General features: G+C 54.9%; 2 protein-coding genes across 2 annotated transcripts in view; one reads left to right on the top strand and one right to left on the bottom strand.

The window, feature by feature from the left end:
- The window catches only part of RASL10B (RAS-like, family 10, member B), a 15,622-nt gene extending 8,791 nt beyond the window's left edge, over positions 1-6,831 (top strand). The window contains exons 3-4 of the mRNA XM_011999414.1: positions 3,717-3,841; positions 4,343-6,831. Of these exons, the coding sequence (XP_011854804.1) occupies positions 3,717-3,841; positions 4,343-4,613 (396 nt within the window). The 3' untranslated portion in view covers positions 4,614-6,831. The remainder of the gene's footprint in view (positions 1-3,716; positions 3,842-4,342) is intronic.
- A 985-nt stretch (positions 6,832-7,816) lies between these two features.
- Positions 7,817-14,632, bottom strand: part of GAS2L2 (growth arrest-specific 2 like 2) — an 8,383-nt gene continuing 1,567 nt past the window's right edge. The window contains exons 2-6 of the mRNA XM_011999412.1: positions 13,316-13,557; positions 12,349-12,456; positions 11,123-11,219; positions 10,303-10,555; positions 7,817-9,708 (exon numbers count right to left, since the gene is read on the bottom strand). Of these exons, the coding sequence (XP_011854802.1) occupies positions 8,154-9,708; positions 10,303-10,555; positions 11,123-11,219; positions 12,349-12,456; positions 13,316-13,557 (2,255 nt within the window). The 3' untranslated portion in view covers positions 7,817-8,153. The remainder of the gene's footprint in view (positions 9,709-10,302; positions 10,556-11,122; positions 11,220-12,348; positions 12,457-13,315; positions 13,558-14,632) is intronic.

The raw sequence follows: 14,632 nt of genomic DNA, 5'->3' as shown, positions 1-14,632 counted from the left end.
AAAAAAAAGGACAAACTACTACATACTTAATATTCATGAATCTCAAAAATAGGCTGAGTTAATAAAACAAATCTTGCACAAAAGGCTACACACTATATTATTCCATTTATATGAAACTTTTGAATATGCAAACTGGCCAGGCACAGTGGCTCAAGCCTGTAATCCCAGCCCTTTGGAGGCCAAGGCAGACAGATCACCTGAGGTCAGGAGTTCAAGAGCAGCCTGGCCAATATGGTTAAATCATACTGTACTAAGCATATGTACTAAAAATACAAAACTTAGGCTGGGCACAGTGGCTCACGCCTGTAATCCCAACACTATGGGAGGCTGAGGGAGGTGGATCACAAAGTCAGGAGTTCAAGATCAGCCTGACCAACATGGTGAAACCCCGTCTCTACTAAAAATACAAAAAATTAGCCGGGCATGGTGGCACACGCCTCTAATCCCAGCTACTCAGGAAGCTGAGGCACAAGAATCACTTGAACCCGGGAGATGGAGGTTGTAGTGAGCCGAGATCACGCCACTGCACTCCAGCCTGGGTGACAAGCGAGACTCCATCTCAAAAAAAAAAAAAAAAAGAACAAAACAAAAACAAGAACCATACTGTTCTGTACCTTGATTTTATTTTTAAAATTTTTTGTATAGATGGATCTTGCTGTGTTACCTAAGCCGGTCTCGAACTCCTGGCCTCAAGCAATCCTGCTTTGGCCTCCCAAAGTGCTGGGATTACAAATGTGAGCCACTATGCTTGGCGCTGTACCTCAATTTTTTTTAACTTGCTATTATAACCTGGAGATTTTTCCAGGCTGTTATCTAGAGGACTTCCTTGTTCTTTCCTCATGGCCACACCCTGCTCCATTGAAGAGCTGTACCATGGAGTCCTTTCTTGTTGGACAAGTGGGTGATATCCAGTCTTGTGCTGTTTCAAACAGTGCCACAATGAATAGCCTTGTAGATAAGTCATTTTGAACGTAAGTAGGTATATCTGTGGGATTAATTCCCAGAAATGGCATTGCTGGAAATGGCATTGCTGGATCACAATGCCTGGAAATGGTATGGTGAATACAGAGCCAGGTGAGGTGACTCAAGCCTATAATCCCAGCACTTTGGGAGGCTGAGGTGGGAGAATCGCCTGAGCCTGGGAGGTTGAGGCTGCAGAGAGCTGAGATAATGCCACTGCACTCCAACTTGGGCGACAGAGTGAGGCCCTGTCTCAAAAAAAAAAAAAAAAAAAAGTGTGACTGTAACTGGAGTTTTGAGGGGAGGTTATTTCCAGATTGCCCTCTATAGCAGTGGTGTATGCTGTGCTCCTGTGAGCAATGTATATGAGAGCCCGTTTTCCTGCAGTCTTGCCATCAGAGTATATTGTCAGACTTTTGACAGTATATTTGACAATCTGAGAGATGAGATGTGATATTCTCCTTGTAGTCTCCATTTGCATCTCTGATCATGAGTGAAATTGAGCATCTTTTCATAGGTTTAAGGGCCTTTGTGTTTCTTTTTTCAAGAACTATTGATTTCCTTTGCCCATTTTTCTATTGGGTTGTTGGCTTTTTTCTTCTTGACTGACTCTGAGTTTTGGACTCTAGAATATCCAAGATTTCACTCAAGGAGCCCAGTAAGGGACTTTCGGCAGAGAAATGCTGTGAAAAAGGGATCCTTGAGGTGCCAAAGATTAAGTATAAAACCTAAGACTCCTGATGGCCACCATCTGAAAATAAAGTAATACATTCTTCTCCAATGCCGGATGAGATAGAGCCCAGGAGAGTAGTGTTTCCTGGATGTGAGCCTCAGTGTCTTCTGCAGCCCCTTCAATCAGAGAAGGAAGCTGAGATTATCAGGTGCTTGCAAACCACCAAAGGAATTATCAGCAAATGCATGGTTGAGACGCAGGTGACTGAGCCTCTCTCAGACTGCATGTCCCTGAAACTGGACTCCCTTTCCATTGCTCCTTCTCTGTTTTGACACAGCCCCAAGATGACCTTTTACAGTTTGGAAACCTGCTTCCTCCCTTCAATCAAGGGGGAAGGGACAAGCTAACCAATCAGGGGCCTTCCTCCGCTCTCTTTTAGGAACCCCCAGAGAGGAGTGGGTGGGAGGAAGCCAGGAGGTCCCCTCAAGGAGGCAACATGTTGGGGGAGAGGTGGGCCTGTCACCCTCAAAAGCTGGCAGCTGCTCCCTCTCCCCAGCAGAGAGATAGAAGAGACTGGGAGCCTCTCATCCCTCCCACTTCTCATTGATCTCCACTCGTCTTGGGAGATCAGAGGAGCATCTGTATGCACAGGTTCCAGGCTCCTGGAGATCACTGTGTCTAGCAGAATGCAGTCTTCCCTGGCCTAAGAAACCAGTTCAGTATCCTATGGTTTTAGGTTTGTCCTCAGCATCCTCCTGCTGCACCAAAAATTTAAACCTCAGCACAAAGAAAAGATGCCACATCATCTCCCTGGGGAAATCCACTGCAGCATCTTCTAAGCCTTTGAGTTGGGAAGTGCTGTTCTGAAGTTGGACTTAACTCTGCACTACTGCCACCAAAGTCATTTCCTTTTGATCCTTCTTGGAAGTGGAGAACTGTAGTCCTCCTTTGTGCCTGGCCCCTGCCCCACTTGACTCAGATGCTGGGACAGGAGACATACCTCCACCTTCTTCTAGTCTTTTGCCTGAGCTTTGGTGGGAGAAGACTGGTTTCCTTTGTCCTTGGGGGCCTCTGTCCCCCAACTTTAGGGACCCACTTCTTTCCACACACTGGCTGCCTGAAACCACTCTTGCAGTTGTAACTACTGGCACGTTGACTAATGAATCTCTAAAGGAAACTTCTCTTTAGTGTACTTGGCCTTTCTAGGAGTCTCTTCATCTTGAGCTGTACCCCGCAATCCCTTGAGAAGCTGCACAAACATTCAGGAAGTTCATCTCCCTGGAGCTTCCCTGGGGCCCTGCTCTACGTCAGCCCATTATGCATCCAGTCTGAATCTTTTTCTGTTTCTCAAGCCTGAGGGCAGAGATGAGCATACAGAAGGGACACATCAGGTAGCAGTCTAAGGGCAGTGGCAGAGGCAGGAGTTGCATTGATCCCAGATGGGGCTACGGAGAGCTCACCAGCCCAGGTAGTGGCATTAAGGAGCACGTGCTTTGACACTCAGAGAGGAAGAGGGAGTATATAAAAATGAGGACAGCCTGGCTGTGGCCCTCTCAGGAGCTCACAGCAGAAGTGGGGAACTGGAGATGGAACAGCTCTAATGAAAGTGTAATCGAAGGATTGTTAGAACACAGGAGATGAAGGGAGTAGTCCCCTGCTTGCAGGAAGGATGGGAAATCAGGAAGCTTCTTGGAGGCAGTGGCACTTCAGCTGAGCCTTGGAAGATAGAATTTTAACAGGTCCGACACCCAGCTCAGAGCTGGACTCTTAAGAGGTACTTAATAAATGTACTTGTTGAAAAAAGGCCTCGATGGATGGATGAGGGGACAAAATGGAGCAGGGCAGAACTAAGTTCCAGATGTGCACAAAGGTCAAACAATGTGACCTGCTCCATCCTGGCTTGGGAATGGGGAGGCTACAGCTCCTCCATTCTCCCTGGGCCTGGTCTCCTGGGGATGAGCAGGTATGGAAGGCTTCAGGTGCAGTGGCAGGTGAGAGCACTGCCCCTCTGATGGGAGATGTCTGGGGGCTAGGGGAGCCCTCATGGCTGCTCTGACCTTGGTACTGGCTGGGGATATTGCAGGAGTGGGCAGACGCCTGCTGCAGGGGACTCCGGAGCGTCCACGCCTACATCCTGGTCTACGACATCTGCTGCTTTGACAGCTTTGAGTACGTCAAGACCATCCGCCAGCAGATCCTGGAGACGAGGTGAGAGGCTGGAACACAGTCCATTGCCACTTCTGTGGATGACCCAGTGCTAGCCAGTCCCTGTGAAAAGGGGACAGTATAGGGACAGAGCCAGAGGTATATGTGTTCTAAGATTCCCACACATACACTCAAACATGCATACATTGTGCTGTCCCCATTTCTGTTAACTCATGTGGGGACCCTGGCTGTGGGGGTGGCTAGAGTAGTGCAGTAGTTAAGAACTGGGACTTCTGGAACAAGACTTCCAGGGCCACTCAGCTGCATGACTTGAAGCCAGTAAACATTTAAGCCTATGTCCTCATCTGTAAAATGGGGATAACAGTAGAACTCATCTTTTAGATCAGTTGTGCTTATCAGAGACTATAACACCTCCAGGGCTTAGGGCTGCGCCTGGAGCAGAACATACGGTGGTGGTAGTATTGGCCAGGCACAGCCTGCCCTGCTGGGAGTACAGCGGTTGTGAGACTGACAGAGTTCTGAGCTTCCTGCCTCGCCCCGCAGGGTGATCGGCACCTCAGAGACGCCCATCATCATCGTGGGCAACAAGCGGGACCTGCAGCGTGGACGCGTGCTCCCGCGCTGGAACGTGTCGCACCTGGTGCGCAAGACGTGGAAGTGCGGCTACGTGGAATGCTCGGCCAAGTACAACTGGCACATCCTGCTGCTCTTTAGCGAGCTGCTCAAGAGCGTCGGCTGCGCCCGGTGCAAGCACGTGCACGCTGCCCTGCGCTTCCAGGGCGCGCTGCGCCGAAACCGCTGCGCCATCATGTGACACCTGCGCGCCCCTCGGGCTGCACCGGCACTGGCCGGGCGGAGGGTGGGGCTGTACTGCGGGGCTGGGGCGGGGAGCGGGCGGGAAATGGAACTGTGACGGTCCCGGCCTGAGGCCCCTGCAGCCACGCATCTCCCGGTGAGAAGCAAAGCGCGAGAGGGAGCCCCCAGTAACTGCTAAGCCCTGCCCCTTGCCCCCGTGGCTTCCTGGGACAGCCGTCTTCAGTGCTGTATTTAGTGCAGTGCCCGGCCCGACCCGCGGGGGTGCCACAGCCTTTTGGGATGGGGGTGAGCGTGCAATGGAGGGTGGGGGTGGCGAGGTGCCGCCTTGGCCGGGCCCCCACCTGTCTTTTCCAGAATGTGTCTGTCTTTGCCGGGTGTCTTCCTTTCCCATGCCCGCCCACCCAAGCGTCTGTTGGTCCTTACCTGTCTCACCCACCCTCCAGTCCCCCCTAGCTCCGCTCACAGGGCTCTCATTTCGTCCACCCCCTTGTCGCAGATCCTGGCAGCTTCTTTGTGAGGCCAGGCCTTCTGACTGTCAGCACCACCGGCACAGGGCAGAGATGCGGGTGGCCCAAAGACCACCATCAAGGGGTCCGGGGGCTGAGGTCCCAGATCAGTGAGGGGAGAAGGTTGAGCTCTCCAGCTTCCAGGGAGACCTCCCCGCCCAGCAGCCCCCAGAGACACAACAACCTACCTTCCAGCCTTAACTCGATGGTCCGTCCCTGCCAGGTGCCCCTCACTCTTCCTGACCCCAAAGCCAGATCACCCCCTGGGTTAAAACTTTTTTTTTTTTTTTTTTTTGGACAGAGTGTGGAAAGGGAATCCCCCAAAGGATAGTTTCTTTTCCATGATGCCAGGTTCCAGTCTTCTATTACCTCCTGCATACTGCAATCTGGTCTGTCAGACTGGGGAATATTAGGTTCTGGGGTCTGGTCACGGACAGGATGGTGCCCAGAAGGGGGTCAGGTTGTCCCAGTGAAGATTCTGTTGCCCCGTCTCAACCCCATCTGACTACCCCAGACTCTGCCTGCCTCAGATCTCAGACTATCCTGATTAATCTGGGGAAGAACAGAGCCAGGGAAAGAATGGTGGGGACCCCTGTGCTTGGGGGAGACACACCTGCATCTTCCCCCCGCCGGCCCCAGATGGAGGCCCTCAGGATCTGACACCCTTTTGTCCCAACACCAGTCAGCCCTATGCCCTAACTCACTCCGCCCCATTTTCTCCGGCTGCCTGGCCGGGTTTCTACCTCTCGTCACCGGAGCTGATCACTGTCAGTTTTGTACCGATTTAGAAATAACAATAATAGTGAAGATTCTAGGAATGGCATAAGGGATTGATGCGGGAATTGGAGGGAGGGAGAAGTGGTGCCCTGTCCCCTGCCCCCTGACCAAAGAAAGCTGTCCTTGAGGCTGAGCCCTCAGCCCTGGCCTGGTGGGAGGACAGCAGGGTCCCTTGTTATAAGACGGGCAGAGAGGACAACTCCACGTTGGCCAACTTAGCCAAGGCTGCAGCATATAGACTAGGAAATCAGGTAGCCCAGAGTGGTGATGGAGCGGAGTCTGGGGGAAGGGTCGTGGGTGGGGAATTTATCACCAACATCCATTGTAGGGGGAATCTATGATTCTGCTTCCCCGGCTGATTCCCACTCTGTCCACCAAGTGGGGGTAGCATAGCCCCACAGCAACCGCCTTGACCTTGGGCAGTCTAGTGTTCCTGCGTTCTAGTCCCTGCTGTGCTGCAGGACTTCGGGCAAGTGACCTGCCCTCTGTGAGCCTCCCTCTGACACAGAGGAGGTGGCTCCCCTTCCCCACACCTTAGAGTGGCTGGGAGGGTAACAAAGAGGGCCTGCCCCTTAGTCTCCTGCACCCCTGTCTCCTGGTTCACCAGAGGGAGGGGATGAGGGATGGCAGCATCTCACATGCCCCATCACCCCCAACTCTGAGGCACCTGAGGTGGGGGGAGGGGGCCCAGGCCTCTGGCTGCTCCCCTGTGGGAGCCATTGGAATGTATCCTCTGACAGGCCCCCTCCCGCCTCCACTTCAACCCAGGTCTTGGATTTCAGGTCCCTCCACCCCCATTCTGAGTCTCTGTCCTTCCCCTCCCACCCCCTCCCAGGGTTTCCCACCACAGGGTCTGGAAGTGTGTGTGACGCCCATTGAGCTGTTATCCGAAGTCAGATTAAAAATCAGGGAGTGTTTTCCCTCGTTTCTGTACCAAGGTGTTGGCTCCGTTCCTCATGGTAGGAGGGGAGGGATCCCCACAGGGCTTGCCTGCTGAGCTCCGTGTGGAAGGAGGGTGAAGGTGGTGAGGTGGCCCCCAGTCCCAAAGCCCAGGTCAACAGGGAGACCACTGGTGAAGAGTTTGGGACGTATCACCTTTCCACCTAACCCCAAACCCTCCAACTAATTCAAACCATTCAGAAGGGAAGCAGAACTTCTCCCCTGCCAGTCTGGAAAATTTCCATAATGGGACTGAATCCCAGCTTCTCCGTCTGCGTCTCGTCCTTCCCACTCAAGGCTGAGACTTTGCAGCCTCTCAGTCATAACTTCTTGGATGTAGATGTGTTAGGAACACTTTCAGCCACCCGTCTTGTCCCTGAGTGATCTCAGGACCCAAACTCCAGAGCAAAGCTTTGAAGTCTTGGGCAAGGGTGCCTTCCAGGAGCGTGTGTGTTGAGGGCAGGATGTCTCTGTCCGTGGTGCTGACCCACCAGCCACTTCCAGGAAAGATGGGGCTGCCTGTAAAGATTGGCTGAGCCTCAAAAGAGGAAGCCTCTCTCACCACCAACTCCTTCCTCCTAGTCCCCATCTCCTGCAGTGGGATAACATCTGAAGCTATACCTCCCCGCACCACCACAGTCCTAGAGGGGCTCAAGAAGCTAGGGGGAAGGGGGAGGTGGGCTCAGTTGTTCACATCTTTAATCCCAGTGCTTTGGGAAGCCAAGGCAGGAAGATCGCTTGAGGTCAGCCTGGACAACATAGTAAGGCCCCATCTCTAAAAAATAAAATAAAATAAAATTAGCCAGGTGTCATGGCACCTACCTGTAGTCCCAACTACTTGGGAAACTGAGGTGAGAGGATCACTTGAAGCCTGGGAGTTTGAGGCTGCAGTGAACCATGAGAGTGCCACTGCACTCCAGCCTGGGTGACAGAGCAAGACTCTGTTTCTAAACTTTAAAAAAAAGAAGCTGGGGCTCAAGGTAGAATCACATGCGTTTAATAACTTAGGGGAGTTATGGAAACAGGTGGGCATGGCCAGGGGCCAGAGGCCAGGAGTGTGGGGAGATGTTCTGAGGGAGAGTCATGAGATATAGGATGGTCTCACTGCCCCGGCCTACCTCTGGAGTTGGAGTGAGAGCAGTGGGTTGCCCCTTTGCTCAGATGAGCAGATGGAGTCTATATTTGTCTTCTGACCCACTCCTGCCCAAGGCCCTGTGTGGAGATGAGGGAACGTCCCTTCTGTTCCCGCAGCTGTGAATCCAGTGTATACATGGCCATTCTTTTTACTTCCCTCCTCCCCGACACGTTCATGTGCCTCAGACCCAGGACTCCTCCTCAGGTGGAAGTGGAGCTTGATCAAGCCAGTGAGGTCGCAGGTCCTCTGGAGTCTGGGGCCTGCTCTCCAATGGAGCGGCTGGCTCTTTCTCCTTTCCTTCCTCCTCCTCCTCACCTACTGAAGCTCCGTCCACCCGGGATGCCTCCCCTCCCTTGCTGCCCAGCACAGCTCTCAACAGTCTGTCCCTGCGGGGCGGCCTGGCTGGACCCAGGCAGACATAGGCCAGTGGCTTGGGGATTCGTGAAGGCTGCTTCTCAGGCCTGTGGTCTCTTCGGGGCCGGATCCTGGGTCTCAGCTTCAGCTTGTAGATGGACGGGACCTTCTTGGGCTTCCGGAGAGTTCTCCTGCCCTCACTTAGACATGCCTTGACTTTGTCAGAGTTGGGGTCCAAGGGCAAAGGTGTGGGGGCCTCCGGGCTGGCAGACGCAGTAGGGGCCGAGCAGTCCTGCCCTCCCTGAGGTGGGGCCTTCCTCATGTGGGTGCCCTTGGCACTCAGGCTTGCCTTTGTGCTGGGCCCACTCTGTATGGCTCCCAACTTCCCTTTGAGGCTTCCCGGTCCTGGGGTAACAGCTGGCTTAGGGGAGCCAGTCGGGGCTGCCTTCCAGGCTTCCAGGTCCACTTTAAGGAGGGGTGGGGGGCCCTGAGCCAGTTCTTGGATGACTTTGTCATAAGGACCCCCAGGCTCAGGCCACCGCCCACCCAGGCTGGGGACATAGACCCCACTGCGAGGGATGACCCCAGACCTTGTGCCCTGCAGACAGGCACTCCCGACTTCTAGCAGCTTCATGTTGCCCAAAATCTCCTCTTCAAGGCTACAGTAGATGGCTTGCTCCTTGTTCCTGCCCAGGGGCAGAGGTGTGTACTGCCCCTCCTGCTCCTGTGGGCCCAGGTCCTGGGACACTTTGGCCTCTGCCATGAGCTGGATGTCCAACTGCTGGCCCTCCTGCCTCACTTTCACAGAGCAGTCCCCATGCGTGGACCCAGCCAGGTCCGCAGTGACGGCCCTTAGTGGAATGGGGTCTCTCCCAAGTTCTGTCCCGGGACTTCTACTTGTAGCACCAGGAAAGCTCCTTCCTGGTGTCGGGGGGTGAGGAGAGGGCAGCCGGATGGGGGTCTTGGTTAGGTCTTGGACAGGGGTTGGAGAACAGACAGACTCTGGCTCCCTGAACTGGAAGAACGCACCCTTGGCCTTATCCTGGAGTGGCAGCCTGAGGCCCAGTTGCTCGGCTGGGCTACAGGAACGAGGCAGGGGAGATAGTCCTCTTGCTGATATCCCTTTGGTGGTGGCCTCAATGTCTCGGAGTCTTTGTGGGGTGGGGTTCCGGGCATCAGTTCCCGGGCTGTCTGTTTTTTCATGAACCCAAGATGTGGGAATCCTTCCCCTGGGGAGTCCAGGGGGGTATCTATCCTCCCTCTTTCCTGACAAGGTGCACTGTGGGTCTCGGCCCTTTTGGGAAGACGAGGACTGGGGGCTGGGTGGGCTGTCCCCAGCTGTCGGCTGCCTCCAAGATGGGGTGAGAGGCCTCTCCTGGCACCTGAAAGGGAGAATCACAAGGCTGCAAAGGGAGACTCCTCAGGCCGGCAGGGTCATCTAGTGTGGTCCCTGGCTCTGGGAAGTGACGGCCTTTCCCCAGTGAGAACACCCAGGGGGCTCGACTTCACGCTGAATGAAACCTATGCTCCCTCTCCTCCCTGACTGCCTTGAAATCCTCCTTATGACAGTCACTGCCTAAGTCTATGTGCCCTTGTTCCTTGTGTAGCAGATAGAAGGAAGCCTGATCCTGGCCTGAGGTGACTTCAGATCCTTCGAGGGATGGCCCCAGACCAGTTGCAGGGCAGTGGAGAGACAGAGGGGAGTGCATGGGTTGTCTTAGTCTGTGCTCTACCGTGAAATGGTAGGAAACCTTGAGTAAGTCTGTTCCATTTCTGAGCCTCATCTGTGAAATGGGAAGGCATATGAAGTAACCACATTATCCCAAAGGTACTGGGTGTGCTTCTGGTTCCAAACACCTGTGGTCTCGGGATAGAGTCACTGCTGGGGATCTGCTCCTCTTATCTTGGAGTGTGGTGGCCTCTGAGAATGTGCACTCCAAAGGAAAAAGAGCCCCTTCCCTATCTCTTCCCCATACCTCAGGAATGGTGCCATCTCTCTGGACGCCCCCATCCCTGCTCCCCATTCCCTGCGGGGTCTGGGGGAGGATGGGGTGGGGGACCTCAGCCTTCGGCCTGAAGAGGCATATGTCTTCCAGTCCACGGGGGGTGGCGGGCTCTGTGAGCGGCTGATGGTCATCGTAGGCTGGGTCTGTGAGGGTCCATCCTGTACCCTTACTTCGTGCTGCACTGGTGGGGCCGGGGGCTTCAGGAAGTTGCCTGGCTTGTGTGCTACCAACAGTGCCCCGGAGAAAGGAGAGGAGAGAAGAGTTCAATTCCTGCTGATGGGGCCCATTGTTCCTCCCCCAGTGGTCCCATGCCCCACACCCCACACTAAAAACAGTGGGACCTACAGTGGCCACACCAGAGTTTCTTTACAGGAGGGGCTTGGGGACCCAGCTGGGGGATTTGTTTAAAGCTATGTTTGTAGTGCAGGTACACAACTTTCCCTTAGAGCGTGTGCTTATTTGGAGTGGCTGGAGGCATTGATGGAGATTATGGAAGAACTAAAGACCTTCCAAGTCACACTTGGTACCAACACTGTGGATCCCAGAGCCAGACCTAAGCTCTGCCAAAATGCACCCTGGCCAAATGCTGCTTCTGCGTGTGTTGCACACCATCTTGTGGTGACATTTAGTACTGTACTGTGCCCAACTACTGCCTTCCTTCCTCCAGCCTCCCCACAAACCTCTTCCCCCTGGAGATCAGACATACCTCCCACCTCTGCCTCCAGCCTCCCAACCCAGAGTTACGCCTTTTCAACCAACCCCGCAGGGAGAGGACCCTCAGGGGACTCACAGAGGGATGTGCAGCGGCAGGGGTCATGTTTGTCCAGATAATGGCCCAGCGTGTCCCAGCCGCCCCCTACACGTACCATCACATTGTTCCGGAGGATCTGAGGGGGCAAGGGTGAGGTTGAGGGCAGGGTGGAGGGCAGCCTCTCTTCCTGGACCAGCTTGCGGGCTTCCGGCACCCACTCGGGGATGCTCTCATCCAGGTACTCATCCACACATAGATGTATGTGTGTGCCGTAAAAAGGCAGCCCAAATCTCCTCCTCCATGACTGGCATCAGATAACACATGAGGTCAAGGGTGGGGGCCAGGCTGAAAGCTGTCCCACAGCTGGACAAGGGATCCCAAAAGCATTGCAGAGGCTGCCCCCAGAGCGCTCCTTTCGCTGTAAACGGTTTTGCATCTACACATGCCTGTGTCCAAAATGGGACCCTAATGCCACTGGCTTTGCCTCTGTGGCCTGTGTGGGAGAGCCCATGGGAGTCCTGATCCCACTCCACCCTCAGGCAAGTCACATGTCTCTTCAAGCTTCAGCTTCCTGTCTTGGAAAGTGGGGCCACAAGTTCTTGCCCCTATCTGCATCACAGGACTGTTGCCTCAGGTCTAGGGGAGGGCCCAGAAGGCTGGCTCTGCTCCCAGATGTGGCCTGTGCCCCAGGAAAGGGCTGGGCCATGACCCGAGCTGCTAGCCACACCCGTGGGTACAGATCGTTTCTGGTGAGGCCAGGTATTGGGGTGGAAGGCACATTTCAGACCTGTGCTGCTACTCACTGCTGAATGTACCCCCAGGCAAGTGGTGGGGGTGGAATTACGGGGTCTGTGTGTCTGGGGCCACGCACCGAAACCAAACTTGGGGTTCTCAAGCCGCTTCCTCTAATCAAGCCTGTGGGTGGAGTGGAATGGAAAAGTGTGAGCACCCTTCTCCATACCCCACTCCGCCTGAGAACACGCTCTAGACTGGGCCATGGTGGCGGAGAGGAGGGAGGGTGGTGGCTCTGGCTGCCCTGATGGGAGGAAGAGATAGTCTTGTCACCTTTGCCAGGGATCTCCTGGAATTCCCCCAGGGAGAGAAGGAGAGCTCCAAGGCCTGATGGCTTGGGGTGAATGATGACTTACTGTCATTGCCATTAAGCCTGGGCAAAGTCCCATATTCTGGGGGACTTACTGTCATTGTCCCAAGCCTGGCCAAGAAACCCTATTCTGGGGGTCCCTTGACCCCCAGCCTGGACTTACCCGGATGAAGATGAGGGTGTTGGAGTCACCCACACGGTACTTCCCCTCAGACACTTTGACCATGGAGAACTGCACCGGGCACGTGCAGTGGCTCACAAGGTTCTGCACCTGCGGGCGGGTGGTGAACTCAGCCCTCTCTTTTCCCCACTCTGGGTCAAAATGGGGGGCCTACCTGCCCCCACAGTCACCCCTGAGGTTTCTGCTGAGGTCAGGGCTGCGGGCTGAGAAGCAAAGAGGGAGTGGATAAGGCTGTAAATGACCCAGTGAGAACGAGAGCTGGGTGGTCACCCATGGACCTACCTACCATGAGGTCCAGAGCCCTCATGGGTCAGCTGATGGAAGCAGCGGAGTGTCACGGGGGGACTGTGGGATCTGACAGGCTGGGGTCAGTGCCCTGCATCCACCGCATCATAGGCTTTTCATTAAGAAACCTGCCTGAGCTCCATTTCCCCCAGGGGTTAACCACACAGAACTAACTGCTGTGAAGCGACCCTCTGTGCAGACCCTGTTCCAAGCACTTTGTATGTGCTGGTTCGTTTAAATGAAGGTAGGTGCTGTTACTGTCCTCATGCTGCAGATAAGGGAAGCCAGACACAGAGAGGTTAAATAATTTGCCCAAAGTCAGGCAAGCTGCAAAGCAGTGGAACTAAGACTTGAACCAAGGTGTCTCAGAGAGTGCCACTGTCGGTGTTCTTGAAAACTGTGGCAGCAGAGGTTAAATGAGAGGGGCATCCAGTGCTGGGCTGGTAAGAATGCTTGAGAAATGACATGGCCATTAATTACTACGGGTGGTTAGGGTTGAGGCTCAGAGTGGAACCGTGCCTTAAGGCCACACAGTGAATTCGTGTCAGGGCGGACAGTGGAGCTCAAGAAGCGGGTGGATTAGAGGGGGCTGGAGTGGGATTGGGGAGAGGAGCACGAAGGACAAAGGGAAGGGGGCCCTGAGGGCGTGTGCAGAGCCCCTCACCATCTGGTCCAGGTTCCGGAAGTGGCAGGGCTGGCGCCTGGGGGGCGCTGGCGGCAAGGGGTCGGGCGGAGGCAGGGCCAGTTCCCTCCGCACCTCCTCCTCGATCTCCTCCTCCAGCTGCACGAGGGTGGGCGCCGCAACGCCAAAGCGCCACGCCCGGCGGCCCAGCTCCAGCAAACACAGCACCACGTTCTTCACGTTCTTGCGCTGCACCAAGTCTTCCGTCTCGAACATCAGCACCTCTGGAGTGGAGGTGGGGAGAAAAGGGTAGAAGCAGCGTGAGCCCCCGGAGGACCTGAGCCTCCGGGCAGGGGCGAGCGGGGAGGAAAGCCCTGGGGTCATCCCCGGTCTGGGGCAGCAAGGATCCTGACACGTCACATGGGGAGTGGTTTGGGTCTCAGAATCTTGGGGTCAAGTCAGCCCCCTAGGAGGGGTCTGGGCGGAATTGCTCAGGTGCTGGGTACAGACATGTGGCCCATCTCACAGGACAGGCTGCGGGTGGGAAGAGGTGACAGCAAAGCAAAGGCACCTGGAGACTGGCTGTGAGTGTGAGTGAGAGAAGGATGAACTCCACCTTCCCCTCTCCCCACTCAGTTTGCCTGGGTGGGTCCAGGAGCAGGAAGCGGTTTGTTCCACTTTCCACCCACGCCTCTCCCCTCCAATCTCTGCCAGGCATCTCAAACTCAGCTCCCACCCAGGCCCAACCAGGCACACTGAGGACATGCTCTGGAGCCAACCACTAAGGCTGGAGTCCTGACTCACTACCAACCGCATGACCTTGAGCTAGACCCTGAGCCTCAGTTTCCTCTTCTGTAAAATGGGGATGTAGTCTGTTTCATGGGGTTGTTGTAAAGATTGGATATGCTAACAGTTGTTAACCATTCACAATGTTCCGCACATGCAAGCATTCCTTAAAGCACTAGCTTCTACTAACCTTCCAATTCTGCTCCTCAGTGCCCAGCCACCAGCCAGTAGCCCAGGCCGCACCCTTTCCCCAGTCTCACCCCTGCCACCTTTGCCAGGAGGATGGCGCAGCATCCAGTCTTATCCCATTCCTGGTTTCGAGGCCAAGGAGATGAAGGATCCTGACATGTCACTCCCTGAACTCTACAAGCCCCAGCATGACGGTGCCCCTCCCTGGCGTCATCCCATCTGTCTCCTCCTGTGTTCTCTCCTCATCCTAGCCCTGTGCCCTCCCCACCAGGCTCCCCCCAGTCATTCACACACTGCTTTTTCTGCGCCTTTGCCCCTGTCGTCCCCCCTGCTTAGAATTTCCTTCCTACAAAATTATATTTATTCCTCGAGACTCAGGCCAGC

This window comes from Mandrillus leucophaeus, unplaced genomic scaffold (genome assembly GCF_000951045.1).
Source record: "Mandrillus leucophaeus isolate KB7577 unplaced genomic scaffold, Mleu.le_1.0 Scaffold590, whole genome shotgun sequence".
NCBI classification, from domain to species: Eukaryota; Metazoa; Chordata; class Mammalia; order Primates; family Cercopithecidae; genus Mandrillus; species Mandrillus leucophaeus.
This window is presented reverse-complemented; position numbering and strand designations above follow the sequence as displayed.